The sequence below is a fragment of the Garra rufa genome, chromosome 5, assembly GCF_049309525.1.
Source record: "Garra rufa chromosome 5, GarRuf1.0, whole genome shotgun sequence".
NCBI lineage: Eukaryota > Metazoa > Chordata > Actinopteri > Cypriniformes > Cyprinidae > Garra > Garra rufa.
The window spans coordinates 22,332,472-22,352,438 of record NC_133365.1 but is presented as its reverse complement, the minus strand read 5'-3'; the positions used below and the strand labels follow the sequence as shown (position 1 = coordinate 22,352,438).

The following is a 19,967-nucleotide window of genomic DNA, read 5'->3' as shown; positions in this document are numbered from 1 at the left end:
ATCAAGTGTATGTAAACTTTTGAACAGGGTCATTTTTATAAATTCAACTATTATTTTCTCTTGTGGACTTTATGTATTTTATGTGAAATATCTTATTCAGGTCAGTACTAAATAAAAAATAACATGCATTTTGTATGATCCCTCTTATTTTGGTTAAGAAAAACCAGATTCTACAGATTCTACTAATCTTCAACTGTATACACCTATTATATCAAACCAAAATATTTATCATGAATTTGGTCATTGGGAGAAAAAGTAAGGTTTGAGTTTGGCTGACATACTTGAAAGTTTCTGGGTCCCATTGACTTTCATAATACTGGAAGAAAAAGAAAAACATTCCTTGGAATATCTACAGTATCATAAAGGTTTAGAATGACATGAGGGTGCGTTTGTGATGACAAAATATTTGATTTTTTTGAGTAACCTAGCCACTGGAAACCTTTCATATATCATCAGTGAATCAGATCTGTTCCTCACACAAAGCCACCAAATTTAGAACTCTTGGAATTTAGCACACAGATGATATGGATACTTTTATTGTGGTTTGATGGTGCTTTTTGGAGCTTTACACCCCCACATAAGGGTGAGTAAATGATGACAAAAATGTTCAAGGTTGGGTGAACAAACCCTTTATTAAAGTCTGAAAATGGTTCTTGAACTCATCTTGAGAGAAGTGTACAATTTCATATAACTGAAAACTGGAAAAACTCTGTATTTTTTATAGATTTTAAAATTCAGAGAGTGCACTTGAGCTGTAATTAGAACAAAAGCTGACGGTGAACCAAATCCAGGTCAGTATTATTAACGGGCTCCACACACTGAGCCATAAGACTTATAAGTGCGCTTTGAGGCCGCTGAAGGAAATCATATATGACCAAAGAGGGGAAAAAAGAGAATCGTACAGCTTTGATGTTGACTCAGCCAGAATCCAGATCTCTCCGTCTCTCTGCTCCCTCTCTTCTCTGCTCCAGCGTCTTGTCCACAATCTTTCTCCTTGACTTTGAAGGAAGAAATAACATTACACATTTATTTATACATCATACTACATTATTCATTTTCAAAACAATCCTTTTGTATTCTTTCACTGTCTCTATCCTCTCCTCTTCTAAACTGTCCCATATTTTCTTTTATATCCAACTATATCGTCCGGGTTACTTCATCTCACCAGACCATCTGCATGTCTCATAGCGGTATTACAGGTTCCAGCAAACAGAAGATATGGGTCATATTGGCAAACACAGACTTAAAGACTTCAGAAACACATACACACAAATAAAATTGTCTTAATTTACCCACCCCCATGTTGTTCAAAACCTGTATGTTGTCCAAACAACACTCAACCCCATTGATTTTCATTGAATCAATCAATCAATCAATGTCATGAACTTACAGTTAAACAAAGTGATGCACTGTCTTGTTTAAGAACTCTAGCATGAACAAGAAGATATTGTATGATGACATAGATTGAGCGGTCTTACATAAAATGATGAAAACATGTTTAGAAAAGTTGGATGAGAATCCATGCTGGGAATATTTGTTTGTCTCCAGCAAAACATTTTGTTACCAGCATGCTAGATTTTCATGTCATAGCATGACTATTGTGCACTACCTTTACTTTCAGAGAATGCGATGAATTTTGTTTTTGTTTCGGCCCTCAGTAACACATCTGTCTACCTGAGCCAAACAGTATCTGTCTGTGTTAATCAACTCTTTAAATGTGTGTTTAGATATCTGCACCACAGTTTACACAGAAAAAGGTTGGCAAGTTTTTTTTTTTTTTTCATATGTTAACATGCATATTGTTTATGTATTGTGGGTATTGAAACAGAGAGTATTTACGAATTGGCCCTGATTACTTGCAGTGCACTTCAGAAACCCTCCACTTCCCCAGCTCCACCTGTATAGATGAGTATAGAACACAATGCATGGGGGGGGGGGGGTGAAAACTTTTTGAATTCAAAGATCAGTGTAAATTTTGTCTTCTGTAGCATCTGAAGGTCAGTACTACACGAAAAAACATGATATTTAGGCAAAATAAGAAAAAAGTACACATCTTCATTCTGTTCAAAAGTTTACACCCCTGGCTCTGCAATGCATAATTTTTCCTTCTGAAGCATCAGTGAAGGATTTTTCTAAATAACAGCGGGACAAACAACTATCACTAAGCAAAAAACCTAACAAACAAACAAACAAAAACAGCTGTGGATCATTCAGGTAACAACAGTATTAAGAATCAAGTGTTTGTAAACTTTTGAACAGAGTAATTTTTTTAAATATTACTATTATTTTCTCTTGTGGACTATTTGTAAACACACTTTATGTGAAATATCTAATTCAAGTCAGCACTACATTTAAAAAAAATGCATTTTTTTATTTTATTTCATGCATATTGTATTAACTCTCTTATTTTGGTCAAATAATTAACATTTTGCAGATTCTGCAAGGTGTATGTAAACTTTTGACACTCTTTAAGCGTAATATTTAACAAAATGTTTCACAAAAAGTCTAAAAAATTCTGAGAAAGGCTCCAACAAGCACGTGTTTGATATTCTGCCTCTAATGCAGTGAGAGTTTGAAATTTTAAGTGTGTCTTCCTTATCCAAATATACTTTCTGGGTCCACTGTATGCAACTTAACTTTTGTAACACTATAGTGTCTGCAGATAATGGGGGTTATTTGGATCTCTGCTGTCACTGATGGAGTGATACTGTATCTGGGGTTAAGAGAGGTCGATCCACAGGTGTGCACATTCAATCTATTCAACATTGGTTTACTTTGCCAAGGACAGTAAGTTCCACAATCCTTTTAGTAGTTATGCTCACGACACAACTCTATTCAACACACAGAAGACTTGGAATAAAGTGCCAAAGTTGTATGATCCCATTTATGGTGGTGTATTTTTTGTCCTCTTTGGAGCTTAACAGCAGGTCACTATCAGCTTTCACTGTATGGAAAAAACAGCTCACAAAACATCTCCTTTTGTTTTCGCCAGAAGAAAAGAAAGTCCTACAGATTTGGATCAACACAGTTTTCACTAAAGAAAAACAAGACAGCTGTGAATGAAATGAATAAATAAAAAATCATCCAAGTTCATGATGATTATCTGTTATGATTATCTAACAAGGTTTATGTGGATGGATGAGACCACCCACTGCATGGGTTCAGTTATTGCAATGATGCAGTGAGTGTGGGTGCGTGTGGAATCCAAGTGTTTGACCTCACAAAGACTAGATTCCATGCCCACAAGCACCTGCAGTCCCAACCTGGGTTTTCAGTCATCTAACACCACCCCTTTGGGCAAATATCCCATCTACTGGTGTCATCTCTCAATGACACCAAGTCAAAAAATATTCCCTTTTCTTCTCACTGTGTCTTCCAAGCCCGTAGCTGCTTCGTCTTATGTCAGAACACCAATCTGATTGTTAAAACAGCTTATTTACAGCTCATTTAATTGCCCATTGCCATGGCACCAGGGCATGGGTGTAACATCATTACACCAGAAAATATCCAGCCATATTACTTCCTGACACCAAGCATAGCAGATAAAAGTCAGCGATTGTGGGTAATGTGATTAGATTGGCTCTTCTCCACCTCATCAGAAGGGCAGAGACTGTCATGCTCACCAGCTCCAGTTTCACAGACTGAAGAGCAGTACGTGTCACAACAGGGGTGTCAGACTCACCCCAGCCAAATGTTAAGATGAAATACGAGAGTTTGACCATAGAGAACAATACTGCCCCCAAACCCCTCCTCAATGACCCTTTGGGTGTGAAAGGTTATTTTTGTATTCATATCTGGGTTGCATTGGACCAGTAAGGTTTGGGTTTGCTATTTTGTGTGATATTGTTTCACTAACGACTGAACAGTTGGATAATTAGTAGGATAATAATGATGGTAAGTTTTTTGAGAAACAGATCTATTTACAGCTTCCATTTAATAAATCCAGTATTCCAACAGAAGTGCCAACCCAATCTAATGAGAAAAGCTATTTTTATATGAATTGATATGATTTGATTTGTACAAAAATATATAATTTTCAGGGGGGAAACGCAAACCACATCTCTACACTTATCCCTCAGTGGGTCATAAGCTAAAATGTACAAATTAAAATGTACAAATTTATATAAATGTGCCACCAATTCATCGAAACACAAAACAGTTATGAACTGAATTGCTAAATACCATTTATACTTGTGGGAAGCAGCAATTAAGGACCCAAGCACAACAGAGGTAAAATGAAGAGCTAAGGACCTGTCTTTAATTACTCTGTAATTAAAGGTTCTCCAACCCTGCTCTTGGAGAGCTACCTTCCTGCAGACTTAAGTTCCAACCCTGCTTCAACTCACCTATCTGTAATTAAGTAGCACTGAACACCTTGATTAGCTGGTCCAGGTGTATTGGATTAGGGTTGAAGCTGAACTCTGCAGTGTGGTAGCTCTCCAGGAGCAGGTTGGAGACTCATGTTAAAGACATTTGTTGATACAGAATTTTACTACAAAACTCAAAATGGCTGAAAAGGCCAACATAGGGCAATTACATACTGTTCAATTCGGCATACCATTCTGAATCTAACTATTCTTAATCTAATTAATCTTGTTTTTTGGCCAAACTGGTCAGTTATAAGTTATAAGCAGAAATGTCATTATTTTATATCTTTTAACAAGTAGGAGGTGCTGTGCCAATAGTACTTATGTGCCCTCAGGTCATGCTTGTTAACACATGCCAAGTTTGCTCAGAATCTGCTAAAGTGTTGTGGATATAAAGCCTCATGTCTATATAGTCAAATTCGTTAGCGTTCTTTACAAAAATGGTTTAGTATATCAAAAAGCTTTTGATAATTGTTCGCCAGAATGCTCTGAAGATGATCTGAGCCAGTTTTGGTAATAATTAGACAAAATGTATACGATGAGTGTGACTTGGTCTGAGCCAAGGAATCAGAAGAAAGAAGAATTTCGCTTCTAAGAATTTTGCTTCTGGACATCACAGTTCAAATGTTTTTAGCAGAAACATGAGTGCAAATTTGGCCTGTTGGTTGGCGCTAGAGAGTTTGAGCTAGAGACTCCAAATTTGCTGTGGTTAATGACTGTTAATGATCTATTCTAAATAGTCCACACTCAAAATAGTTGACATAGGAAAATTTAGTGATTTAGAGATCACACTTATGATTTTGATTAAACTGTTCATAAAATATAAACAAAAGCTCACATAATCATGTGCCCTCAGGTCATGCTTGGCATAACACATACCAAGTTTGGTCTGAATCCACTAAAGCATTGCAAAGATATAGCAGAAATTTCATCAAATTTGTTAATTGTGCTTTACGAAAATGGTTTGGTATATCAAAAAGCTTTTGCTAACTTTTTGCCAGCATTGTCTGGAGTTGATTTGAGCAATTGGACAAACCGCCTAGGATGAGTTTGAAAAAGTGGATTTTTCGCAAAATTCAAGATTGCTAAAAATCTGAGATGGTCCTCACTGCAGAGCACAAGATCCAGGGGGAGAGGTTGGATCCAGATCCAACTCCTCCCACCTTATATATCCTTAGACCTAACCTTCTCCACACCCTGATCCCTAAACCTACCCATCTGGATGTGGATGGAGCCTCGCCCCCTAGATGTTGTGTACTGCATTATTGGCGCTACTGAAAAATCTTGACCGATAAAAATTTACATTTTGCTATGCATTTAACTCGCCATGAGCCAAGAAAGCAGAGGGAAAACAATGTTGCTTCTAGACATCATAGTTCAAAAGTTATTAGCAGAAACATACGTGCAAATTTGGCCTGTTGGTGACGTTGATGAGACTGTCCTCTATCCGTGTGCCACATTTCATAACTTTCTTGCAAGCTGTAAGATTCACGAGATTCACGAGATTCTTAACATTCTTAGCATTTGAAAACTACAGCATTTTACTACTAAATTTTAAATGGTCCATGGTCAAAATGGCTGGTCATAGGAAAATTTGGTATTGTTTGATTCAGTATGCTTCTTCATTCTAACAAGATCGAAAACTCACATACTCATGTGCCCTCAGGTCATGCTTGGTAAAACACTCACCAAGTTTGGTCTGAATCTGCTAAAGCATTGCTTTGCAAAAATATATAGCAGAAATTTCATCAAATTCATTAAACCTCCTAAGGCCCGAGATTTGTTTTGGCTTGCATTTAATTTAGATTTCTTCTAGCTATTTGGGGTTAGGAGGAACCAATTAAGATAATAACCAGATATTATCTTTGAACATGATGCTCTTTTTTAAAAAAAGGTTTTCCACATATGTGGACACTCGGCCTGTATCCACAGAAAAAAGTCAAGACACCATTGTGTAACAAAGTGCTAATCTTTATTTACAGCCTGAGAAATGTGCCTGAATATTTTTATTGTTACTGTTGCATATATAACTGTTGCATGTATAACTCAACTTCTTCAAATTCTTCCCAAACTACGTTTTCACTGTTAATTGTTTTGCTAACATTTTTACATTTTCAACAAATAAAAATCAGTGTAAATTTATTTAGCACACATGCAATGTCAATTTATACTGTTGTAAACTACTGTAAATTGGTGTTTTCTAACAAATTCTTCCCAAAATATGCTTTTACAGTTACTTTTTTGGTTACATTTTATCAAACAAAAATCAATGTAAAGTTATTTATCATGCATGCAAAGAGAGATTATACTGTTGTAATCTATAGTAAATTGATATTATTTCAAAGTAATTTATCACACATGCAATATACAATTTATACTGTTAAAAACTATTGTACATTGATGTTTTCTAACAAATTCTTCCCAAACGACATTTTTTGCAAACATTTTTTACATTTTCAACAAAAACAAAAAAAAAATCAATGTTAAGTTATTTATCACACATGCAATGTCAGTTTACACTGTTGAAAACTACTGTAAATTGATGTTTTCTAAAAAAATTCTTTTCAAACTACGTTTTTACAGTTATATTTTTTGTTAACATTTTTACATTTTCAACAAAGTTTAGTCCCATTGTCCACATATTCAATTCAATTCAATTCAAGTTTATTTGTATAGCGCTTTTTACAATACAAATTGTTGCAGAGCAGCTGTACAAAAGTTTTAGGCTACTACAATATATTTAGTAGCTTAAATATACACATATGTACACATGATATGTGCTTGATATGTACACATATGTGTACATCAAGTTTAGCGGCATAGTAAATCTTTACTGTTACAAAAAATTGTCAAATTAGCATGCCATATTAATCACACAACACTATTATGTGTAACTCAACAAGAATCAACAATTAAATTTCATTAGATTTTTTGCTATGTGGACGTTTTGGTCTGGTGTGGCTGCCTGACTTTTCAGATGTGTTTGCCGCCATCTTGAAATTTCTATGTAAAGTTTTTTTCTCTTCTGATACCCCCAAACGTGTCCATAACACCACCAATTCTGCGGTGAATACAATTGTGGACATAAGAGCTAAAATGTGCTGTCCACGTATGTGGCCACTAAGCCCTAGGAGGTTAACGCACTTTACGAAAATTGTTAGGTGTATCCTGACTATGTCCGATCATTGTCTGAAGATGATCTGAGCCAATTTTAGTGAGAATCGGACAAATCATCTAGGACAATTCGAAAAAATTTGACTCTGGATGAGCCAAGGAATCAGAAGAAAAAAGAATGTTGCATCTAGACATCACAGTTCAAAAGGTATTGGCAGGAATATAAGTGCAAATTTGATCTATTGGTGGCGCTAGAGAGTTTGAGTTACACCGCGTCTACTCCGGACACGACAAAATACAATAGAACCTATTATGCTGTCTACAGTGGATGCGGCGCGGCACGACACGGCAAATCCCCGACAGTAATCTGCTGCCGCGTTCTATTTATGACATGCTCACACAGAGTTTAAATGATTTGCAACAGTCGCTTTGTCGCGTCCTGTATAGACAGACTTTAGCTGTTGCGGCGCGGCGCGACAACTGTCGGGTCCGGTGTAGACACGGTTTTAGAGACTCCAAATTTGCTGTGGTTAATGATGAGACTGTCCTATATCTGTGTGCGAAATTTCATTGCAAATCTATGGGCTGCCATAGGAAGAAGAAAAACACGACTATGAAGAAAACCAACAGATAAAATGTGCTTGGCCACTAATTAAATAAATTTTTCTTACCTATTTTTTGTAATATTTTAGGATTAATATTAGTTTGTTAGTATTAATGGTATGTTATTACTAATGAAACTATGCTGTTCCAAATAATGTTTGGAATATCACAGAATGCCTACTATTCTTGCAAAAGCAAAATATGCAAATTTTCTGAATAAAATAGAGAGATGACCTACTACATTTCCCAAAGTGTTCAGTTTAAGTACACATTGGGGAATACCGTATTCAGCAATGTAATGAACTTGACTTGACCTTCAATTTCCATTGAAATAATGCATGAACCAGATTCAGATTCAAATACTTATTTCAAATACTACTAGTATGCAGTAAGCAATATGTGGGTAATCTGTTTAGAAAAGCCTTGATTCTATCATTTTGTTCATTATTAACTATATCCATCTTATTTTTCCAGTAAGCACTGCCATTTCTAATATAATATGGTTCTATGGTACAAAACAGTTTGTTTTTGCTGATTGATATTGCAAATTTGCAATGTGTCTTACCATATTATTTTAATTATGAACACACTGGTTTGTAGTGCAAATAGTTTTACCGTTTACCACACACTGTTATCCTTCTCATTACTTCTCTGTAGCGGCTATTGAACCGGAAATCTCGTCCCGTATATAGGCTTACTTCTGTGTTGAAGAATAAGTTGGATTGATTTAAAATTTCCTCTCTGACATTTATTTCTTCTTCTATTGCGCAACAAACCTCTCAGTGAAAGTGTCATGCTCAGTCTCTCTTGTGACCACATAAGTGCATCTCAGTAGATATATGAGTGTGACTGTTTGCTGAAGGGGTGAAAGGCAGTCCCTAGTGGTTTTGCTGTGTATAAGTGTGAGTATTTCCATGTGTGTGTGTGTGTGTGTGTGTGTGTTAGGGAGATTTTGGTTGACCTCTTGTAGCAGCCGTTACCATAGCAGCCCTCGAAGTGGCAATATTTGGCTAATAAATCACACTGTGAGAAACCACCACTGACATGCTACTTTCTGATTGGCTGAATGTGGGAGAAGGCAGAAAACCACAAAGGGAAGTGGGCGGTGCCTTAGTAATGGTCCACCCTACATTGCAGGGACCCAGGTGGCTACTTAGAGGGCAATATGAAGTATTAAACAGGAGTATTGGCACCTTTTAATCTTCATTATAGGCTGATGGACAGATTACATTCACCTCACTATGATTGTAGTGTCCCTTAACCTTGAACTCACACTTGATATCTCACAATGGTGATTTGTAAGAGGTGGAAACGCTCCTCTATGAGCTTTGAGACTCATTTAAATCACTTATCTATGCTACGCTGGGGTACAAAAGAAGGGACATGCTTCATTACTCAAAATTAGTTATAGAGGTGTAGCTGTCAGTTCTCCACATGTATAATCGCAATACTGACATCAAGAAAAGCCACAACAACCTTCACAACTGTAGATAACATTTTTCTGAAGAAAATTTGAGTACTGCTTGCTTTTGGGATAGTTCACCCAAAAATAATAAATTGTGTTCTTCTATGGCTTAAATTTATGTGGAACATAAAAGAAAATATGTTATAAATATCTTTTTTCAAAATATCTTCTTTTGTGTTCTGCAACCCAGTTATACAGAGGAAGAAGCCGTACAGGTTTGAAATCACATTAGGTTGAGTAAATGATGACAGAATTTTCATTTTGAGGTGAACTATCCCTTCAGGCAAAACTCACAATTACAATATTGTCAGTGGTTGCCAGGCCCTTGCTATTTGGTTGCTAGTACATTGATATATGGTTGCTACAAACTAGGTGGATGTTGAAGTGTTCTTAATGGTTGCTAGGACATTACGCTGTGGTTTCTTTGTTGGTCTGGGTGGTTGCTGAAGTGCATTAATATGTGGTTGCTAGCACATTGCTAGGTGGATACTTACTGTTCTCCTGATTTTTGGGGCCAGGGAAAAAATGCTTATTTTTGTAAGATCTGGCAACACTAAACTTCATGATTTTAAGTTTCATTCATGTCTATACCACATACAGTTTGGGATGTTTAATAGTTAGGCTTAGGTGTTTGTTTAAACCAAATATTTGAGCAGTAGTCATAGCTTGTCTTAACAAAAAATAAATAAATAAATAAATAAATATGATTAATAATTATTAATAATTATACAAATATAAAATATTTAAACAAAAATAAATAAATAAATAAATAAATCAGAAACAATTAATAGCAATAAATATAAAAGATACATAGAAAGAAGAAATTATTTTTTTAAAAATCGAAACTAAATAAGAAAAAAATAAACATTGTCTTAGCTAAAATAAATAAATCAAATATATAATAATAAATAATAATAATTATAAAACAGAAAACATTTAAAAATAAATAAATAATTGAATAAACAAAGAAAAATAAAACATAATAATACATAAGAAGATTGAAAAATAAGAAAGAACAAAATATTATAACAAAAGTATACGAAACTATATTAACATTAATGATAATAACAACAACAAGAAATATTATTAGTCATAAATAATCATAAAAATATAAAATATTTTTAAATAAATAAAAATGGTAATAAATTTAATAAATACAAAAGAATAAGAAATATTATTAATAATAATAATTATAATCATATAAAAATCTATTAATAAATATTTAAATAATATGAATACAAATATTATACATAATAATAAGAAATAATTAACAATTGAAACTAAATGAGAAAAAATAAATATTATAATAAAGTATATGAAACTTTACTAACATTAATAATAATAATAATAACATAATTAATAATAATAATGCTACTAATAATTAACAATTAAAAATAAACAATATTACATAAATATATTTTGATGATGATGATGATAATATTAATAATAAACAATTAAAAATAAACAATTATATATTTCATAAATATTATCTTAATAATAATAAATTATTAATGATAAAATATAAAACACTAAAATAAATAAATAAATAAATAAATAAGAAACAATGAATAGTAATGAATATAATAAATACATAAGAAGAAGAAAAATAAGAAATTATTAACAATTGAAAATAAATAAGAAAAAAAATATTGTAATAAGTATATGAAACTTTAGTAATAATTAACATGAATAATAATAACAATAAACAATTAAAATAAACAATTATATTTTCATAAACATTATTTTTATAATAATATTTAATAATATAAACAATTTTAAAGGTCCCATATTGTCAAAATCGAAATTTCCTGGCTTTTTTCATGATAACTGAGGTCTAGGGGCTATGTAACTACCATATGAGTTTCAAAACAGTCAATCCACAGTAAACTGCACACAGCCTGCTTAAAGTAGCTGTTCATTTTCACGAGCCGCTGTGACTTCCGCAAAGATATGACGTCCGATCTACTCAGTCACCGTCTTCAGTCACCACCCCGAGCACCAACCACCGTCCCACCCTCCTTTTGTCAAACCCAGACAATATCGTGTCAATAACATTGCTAAGCAAAAACAACACGGAAACTAATCTAGAAAACCCTGTTCAGTCTATAGATGTCGAAACTACATCATTGCACAGGCTTCAGAACAACGTGAATATAAGAGACCAGTGGCACGTCAACTTCAGTCTCTTTCACACAGCGATTCCGGTAAATACACGGATAATTTTTCCCACGATTTGTTCCGGAATTGTTTAATTTGGTGCATTCACAGTTGTTTTCCGGAATCTGTGTGTGCTTTACACACAAACCATAAAGACATGTGACGTTTGGATGTGAGATGTAATGCAACGTGTAAGTTTCACTAAACTGAAACGAACCTGAACAAACTGTGCTTCAGTGCTGATAGTGAGGAGCTGGCTCTGTCTGATCGCGCTTCATTCCACTTTGCACGTATTTTTTCATCGTGAGTCGCAGGGTAACGTGCATCATCACTACAACACTGCCTTTATGGTTCTGGCTTTTGTTCACACAGTGCTTGTTCCCGTAATTTTCCAGAATCAGCGTGCATTGTGAAAGGGGCTTTACTAAAGCAACAGTTATGTAGCTTACTGCATTGAGTGTTTGAAAAAGAAAAAAACATTAATGATCATTCTGAAATATCTTGTTGAGTATCAGCAAGCTAGGCTCTCTCTATAGGCTCTATGCACGCGTACTTCCGCGTTTGACGCAAGGCTGCTATTCCGTTTCCGGTTGGAGAGGTTTGAAGCGGAAAAAAAAACGCGATTATGGCAGAGTCGACGAATTTTACTCGGTGTTTGCAAGAGTTGCCCAAATGTACAATCACTGATGTGCAGTACAACGCCACAGAGCAAACTTGAGAAAGGTTTCAAGTTTTATGTGTCTTCGTATCTGTGCAATTATGAAGGTAAATTCAGCTAACCTGAACCGCCTGAACTGAACTGCTATTATTTTTTTACGATTCGTCCAGCAGCAGGCATGTTTGTAATTTTGTCTGAAAGTGTCAGGTAAAATCAGGGCCACAAATGAGATCTCAGTGAAAGCTCACTGCTACCGCTCTATGAGGAAAGCAGAGACTCCACACCAACTGAGAGTAGGAGTAGTAGCTTAAAAGTGACGTTCAAAGTTCTGTTGGACATGTTCAGTCCAGTTCAGTTTTTACTTTTCTAACGTTACCACTGTTCAGCTTGGATAACCACAGCTGTTATCTTAGCTAGTATGGATGATTATTGTACAAAATAATAAGAATAAAAAATGTAATGCAGTCCTACGACAGATGAATAGCACTGCATTATCACTGCTAATTATAGCTGAAACAGTGGTAATGGAGATACAAGGTGGCAAAGTTGGTTTTATAATCACACATTCTTTAGGAAACGTGTGGAAACTTAGAAAAGTGTTAAATTTAGCAGATGCTGTACACTGCGGCACACAGCAGTGGTGGCTAGAGGGGCTGTCCTCCCGTCTTTGAAAAGATACTTTCATACGTTTAGATGTCATTTTATATGTTTATTTAATATAATAAAGCAAATAAGCATCAACAATATGAGTGGAGTCTGTTTTTGTGACTAACGTTACCGTAGTATAGAAGACAATACAAGTTATTAGAAAAAATAGTACACAGCACTCTACAATCGCGCCGGAACGGAAGTAATCCAGCATCCTTATATTCCACCGGAAGTACGTCATTCACCGCCGTGCATACAGCCTATTGCTCTGAGCTCGCTTACAGCATACATGACCATAGTTACCTGTTTATTGGCCTGGCTGTGCGTCACTCAGAAAACAACAGGCCAATCAGAAGAGAGGCTCATGAATATTAATTAGATGGGCCAAAATCGACCTGTTTTTGACAGAGCTCCTAAAAAAGGAGCTGTAAAAATATATTGAGATGGATTTTGGCACTTATACCGCTAATATATATTCTTAAGGACATCAACAACCAAAAAACATCCAGAAATGTGTACAATATGGGACCTTTAAAATAAACAATAAACAATGAATATTAATAAATATAATAAATGCATAAGAATAAGAAGGAAGTATTAATCTTTTAAATTAAATAAGAAAAAAATTTAATAAAATATATGAAACTTTAATAATAATTAACATGAGTAATAATAATAATAGTAATAATAATAACAATATCAAAAATAAGAAACAATTAAAAACAAACAACTGTATATCACATAATTATTATTAATAATAATATTAATTATTATAATAATACGCAATTTATAATTTGCAGTTAACAATTGATAATAAATAAACAAACAAATCGCTAAAGCATTTAATTACAAACAGACAGTGTGTGGTACAGTATATGCATGCTGACTGCTATCCTGTAACGCTCTTGATTTAACCCATTAGAGGAGAAAGGGAAAAAGCTGCAGGCACAGGTCAACCCGTGGGCTCCTCTGAGATGTTCGAGACAAGGTCCCCAATTTCCCCAATTGACAAGGGTAACAAAATCAGCAGAACCCTGCCTTCGGCATGGGCCCTGAGCATCTAGCGAGAAAAGCAATTAGAGCTCAGCTGTTCGGGGGACACGGCCTGCCACAAAGCCCAGGAGATAACAAATTCAGCAAACAAATATGGCTAATATTACAGTCCATGGAGCAGTGACAGCAGTGATTGCTGTAAGTGCTGCACAGCGGCCTGCAGGCGGTGGCGGTCATTAGCGCGTTGTGCTCGGGGCTTTGTGAACTGCACCTCTACATACTCAATCTCATTCAGACTTCTGACTGAGCTCAGAGAAATTACACTGCCTCAATCAAACTACAGATGGCTGCATATCAAACAGACGCAGCCACAGTTAGCAGGGTGTTCATATAGCGCTGCTCACGGCTAACATACGTTCACGTAAAGTAAAATTCACAACTTAACACAATTTTTGTAACTTGCTCTCTGAGACTGAACTCGTAATATAGGCGTAATATAGGAACCAACATTATTTAATTTATTTGGCTATACAATTAGTTTTCTATAATAAAATGAGTAAGACAAAGGTTATAATTAGGTCACTAACAATTATTTTGGTAATTGAGTAATCGATTATTCTGGGAATTACAGTAATCAAATGATTTTGAAGGTACTTTTTAAGGTAATAAAAATAGACCTAAGTAAACAATAGCCTTTAAAACTGCTTAACATACAAATATAATAGCAATAAGGCAAAAAAAGCAAGAAATCATATTGTTTTATTGAACAAAACTGTGAAAATAATAATAAACCTAATGCATGGTAACAGTAGAACTAATAGATTATGTATTATAACAAAGGCCTGACCGATTAGTACAGCCCAAAACATGACAATAATTGACCATTTTCAGCAGCAATAATCAGCTAAATTTGTGAGTTTCGCTCGGTTAACACTAGATTTACTAAACCTGCGCAAATTTGCGTAAAATCCCTGGACCTAACACCTACAAGCACCCTGCTGAGATTTCCACAGGCCTTTTGTCCTCCTGCTTTTGTTGTGCAAATACACCCATTACCTGTGAGGCCTGGCACATTTGCATTTTTTTACTCAGAGTAACTCAGATCCAAGGCAGGCCAAACCTCTGTGTGTAACAAACCTTTAGAATTGCCTGACGTATTTATACAAAAGACACACATTCACAATATATGGATACACAAGTCTGTTTTATTTTTATACATATGTACATACTTTTTTTTTTATACATACATATTTATTTTATATAAGTGTTTCAAACTTTGCAGAGTTTGCAGACCCAGTGTCCATTGTCCCTGCATTTGGCACAGGTGAATTTTTTACATGTTGCACAGGAATACCTGCTGCGATTCCTGTTGCAGCTCTCTTGCACCTGGCACTGTGTTGTCTGTACAGTCCCTGGCACAGCAGCTTCAGCAGCCTGCCTCTGTGCCAATATTTCCTTCTGTTGCATGAATCGGCAACGAAGTTCCTTTGCTAGAAGACTCAGAAACAATCTTCTTTTGCCTGTCCACCCAGTACATGCCTTGTACAAAATGTAGGCATTCACCGCCGCTAGGTCCAGCATATTGTAAAAAACTGCTACTGGCCACCTGCGTGTTGCTGCTCTTACCGAATACATCCGTGCCATTTGGTCCAACACGTCTACAACACACTGTAAAAGTAGAGAGAGAGAGAGAGAGTCATGAGTATATGTGCTTTTTTCTATAGGTCTGTATAGTACACATCAGAAAACATTGTAGTACTGGTGTAAAATTATACACAAATTCACATACCTTCATGTGGTTATAGTCTGTTATCGTGTTATCGTGCAGCAGTCTGTGCGCCAGTGACAGTGAAGTAAAGAAATTGTCCGTTGTGACATTTCTCCCTTTATCCAAAAATGGCTCCATCAGATTCATGACCACATTCTCTGCCAGCCTCTCTCCCTTCTGACGACTGGGGTCCTTTCCCAAGTAAGGAGATGCCTTGCAAACATATTTGGTCTCCAAATCCGTGGCCATCCAGAACTTGATCCCAGATTTGTCTGGCTTAGTTGCAATATACTGTGTGAATGGACAACGTACCTTGGTAGGGAACAGCTGTACATCTATGGTCATGTGTTCTCCTGGAGTGAAACTCTCAGCACAGTTCTTGTTGAAGCGTGTCCAGATGTCGGAGATCGCAGCAAATTTGTCTGTCTTCACCCGTTCTGCCCGCGTGTCCTTGTCATCAAATCGAAGGTGTTGCATAATTGAAATGAATCTATCTCGGGGCATTGTCTCTTTGATTACAGGCACCAGAAAGCTTTCTGACCAGCAATCCACAATGGCACCAACGGGACACATGATTGCTCTTACAAACAGAATTGAAATGAATGCCATCAGTTCATGAATTGCCAAATTCCAGTCTGGCTCTGTTCTGCGGGCTTGGTGGACCGTGCACTCCCTGATGGTCTGCAGCATTCCCACGTCTAACAGACAAAGGAAGCTTTGGAGCACGCTTGTAATTTTACGCTGTCGGAAGATAAACAAATAGAGAATGGTAAATTTACATGAACCTCACTCTAAATGGGTTTATATAAATATCATATGTACTATGGTAATGACAAACCTTAGCAGACTCTGTGGGTCCAGCTTGCGCAGTGAAGCATGAGTGATTTGCTACTGCGCTGGGTATTCCAATGTCCTCCTCTGCCCACACAGTGCCGTCTTTTGCCGTCTGAGTCTTACAGGGCTTCCCAGTACTACGGCGCATCTTCCGTGGAGGCGTGTTGTGGTTTTGTTCCGTCTCCTTTTCTGATTCTTCTGAGGAGGAGTCAGAGGCCTGCTGGACAAATGAAATCTCTCCTCCATCAGAGTCAGCTTCGTCCATTTCCTGAAGCCAGGCCAAAGCCTGTTGTGCGGAGAGGTTCTTCCTGCATGGCAGTGATACGGAGTCCATCCTGATGTGTGTTCTCAAAAATGCGAAGAAGAAATGAATCTCCCACCTGAGTCGGTCAGCTTTTGCCACTCCCTTACATACACAGTCACAATAGATAGAATCACACCTTTTGGCCACCTCTACAGCATTCATATGTTGTGAAAAGCCGGCCTATTTGCAGTACAGTGTCTGCCATACTGCCATCAATGCCATGGCAATGGAATGCTGCCAAAGTGCCAATTGCCCTCCCATTGAAATTGGTTGCCCCTTGATTACAGTATTGGCCTATCATCATTTGCGATGTCATTGGAACACTGCAAAAAGTGCCAATTGCCCTCTGATTGCCCTCTGAGTTGCACTGTCCACATTTCTGCAGTGACAATGCAGATTTTCCACTTGTGGGACTAATATAGACAGATCAGAGGTGAACCAGGAACTGAGGGGCAGCTTTTTTTATGGTTGTTGTTTTTTTGTTTTTTTTGCTATTTTTTTACATGAACAGGCAGAGGACAGAGCATATGAAAGCTGGAGCGATCACACAAAAAGAAAATTTGCTTTTGGTGTTATAATTCAGTGATGTGTTATAATTCTGTATGTGTACGAACATGTTTGCACACATTTTTTTTATAAATAAAACAGTTGTGTTCCCATATAATGTGAATATGTGTCTTTAATATTTGCAGGTCAGTCAATGTGTTGAATATTTTTTATAGATATGGCAGGCATTTTTGAAGGTTTCCATGTCACACAGAGGTTTGGCCTGCCTTGAGTTACACTGAGTAAAAAAATGCCAATGTGCCAGGCCTCACAGATAAATGGGTGTGTTTGCACAACAAAAGCAGGAGGACAATCGAGCTGAAGAAGTGTGAAAATCTCAGCAGGGGTGATTCACACCTCAGGACTTTCACCAAAAAATAAAAAAGTCAGTAATTCTAGTGTTAAGTAGCATTGTTTACGTTCAGGGCTGCCAAAATGGCCGATTGATGACGCTTCGTAAAAATGCTCTACACTGTGAACAGAGCCGCTCTGACATGCGCTTACGTAACCATTACATCTGCATCGCATATATTTATTTATTTGAATTGTAGCTTTTGTGAATTCACAGTAATGTTATGCTTTATTATGATTTTTAAATGGGTTTAATATATCATGTAGCCTTAGAAAGCGGTCTCATAATGCATTTGTAACCCTGGACCATAAAACCAGTCTTAAGTAGCATCGGTATATTTGTAGCAATAGCCAAAAATACATTGTAGGTCATCATTTTTCTTTTATGCCAAAATGATCATGCTCCATGAAGATATTTTGTAAATTTCCTACCGTAAATATATCAAAACTTAATTTTTGATTAGTAAAATGCATTGCTAAGAACTTCATGTAAACAACTTCAAAGGCGATTTTCTTAATGTTTGGATTTTTTTTTTTTTTTTTGCACCCTCAGATTTAAGATTTTTAAATAGTTGCATCTCAGCCAAATATTGTCCTGTCTTAACAAAACATACATCAATGGAAAGCTTTCAGATGATGTATAAATCTCAATTTTGAAAAATTGGCCCTTATGACCCTTTTTTTAGTCCAGGGTCACATTTCGTGGATGGTTAAGCAATGATTGTCACATTTGTTATTTTGAAGAAGTCGTACTCATAACTACTCTGCTAACACTGCTCACCCTATAATGCTAATCCTAAATTTTAATAAAGTAAACAATGTGAAACATTAATTTTTTTAACAGCATATAACTACTGTTTTTATAATTTTGTACAGCTGCAAAACATTTAATGCACTGTTTAGTGTCTGAGAGAAGCAGTTAAAAGGGTGAACTAACTCGATTAGGAGACACTTAAATACAAACAGGTTGCTCATTACATGCTGCAGGCTACTTGTCCATCAATGTTATTGCACACTGCTTATCTTTCATGGAAAAACATACATTATTAATGCATTAACTGTCACTACTTCAGAATATTAAGAATATTAGGCTACATCGTCCTACACTGATTCAGGTTTCAACATATTCTGTAGCTTATAGAATCAAATGAATTTAAAACATAAGCACTGGACACAATTCTGAACTGCACCTTATCTCTAAATTCAATAGTGCATTTTGTAAATCACAGTCTGTTCTTTGTTCGTGCTACACCTGAGACACAGGTTACCTAGACACAAACATTGATTTTGGTCAATTGTCAAACATTATTAAGACATTTTTGTTCCCTTGTTTTAATAATTCATTTCTTCATTTTAGTTAAATCTTGGCATGAATTAAGAATTTTCTCCCTCACAATCATGGCCATGTTAAATTAATTAGTTCCCCTAATTTTAATTAAATCAAAACAAGGGATTGAATTAGTACAACATGGACAATATTTACTAAGATGACAGATTAAATTAATAAGGAATTCTTACTTTTTAATATATAAACCTGCATGTCAAGTGCGGGGCTTCATTTTCCATATGCAAAAAATCCACCTAGAAGTGCTGTGAAATTAACTAAAAGATGACAACATTTGGCTCAGACATCTGAGGGGGTACGTGACGCCTGTGCTCTGACCCCAGGGTAAAGTATGAACAGTGTGAAACTTGGAACAAGAATCCAAAATTCTATTTACCCAGATTTAAGGCCTGTTCACACAAAGACGTTCAGTGCAAACATCTGGTGTGGCTCAAATGCATCTGTTCAGACCGACACAAAAATTTGCATGCCTTCAAAGCAACATACCCCCCCCCCCCCCCACACACACACACACACAAATACACATATATATATATACAGTCGTGGCCAAAAGTTTAGAGAATGACACAAATATTCGTTTTCACAAAGCTGCTGCTCAACTGCTTTTAGATCTTTGTTTCAGTTGTTTCTGTGATGTACTGAAATAGAATTACAAGCACTTCATACGTTTCAAAGGCTTTTATCGACAATTAAATGACATTTATGCAAAGAGTCAATATTTGCAGTGTTGACCCTTCTTTTTCAGGACTTCTGCAATTCTACTGCATGCTCTCAATCAACTTCTGGGCCAAATCCTGACTGATAGCAACCCATT

General features: G+C 36.0%; 1 protein-coding gene across 1 annotated transcript; it reads right to left on the bottom strand.

Annotated features, from left to right (window-relative positions):
• Window positions 1-917: 917 nt before the first annotated feature.
• On the bottom strand, window positions 918-17,271 carry LOC141334789 (uncharacterized). Its single transcript, XM_073840016.1, has 4 exons — window positions 16,612-17,271; window positions 15,795-16,514; window positions 15,632-15,673; window positions 918-998 (listed from the first exon to the last, which is right to left on the bottom strand). The coding sequence occupies exons 1-4, from the start codon at window positions 17,071-17,073 to the stop codon at window positions 918-920; spliced, it is 1,305 nt and encodes a 434-aa protein (XP_073696117.1). The 5' UTR covers window positions 17,074-17,271.
• Between the last annotated feature and the right edge of the window lie 2,696 nt (window positions 17,272-19,967).

Bases quoted from the DNA above. Each gene is read 5' to 3' on its own strand.
- LOC141334789 (XM_073840016.1), bottom strand. From the start codon at position 17,073: ATGAATGCTGTAGAGGTGGCCAAAAGGTGTGATTCTATCTATTGTGAC. The intron at 16,515-16,611 runs GTTTGTCATTAC...ATCTTCCGACAG, and splicing joins GACCCACAGAGTCTGCTAAG to CGTAAAATTACAAGCGTGCT. The intron at 999-15,631 runs GTAAGAGCAGCA...CTTCCTTCAAAG, and splicing joins AAATGGCACGGATGTATTCG to TCAAGGAGAAAGATTGTGGA.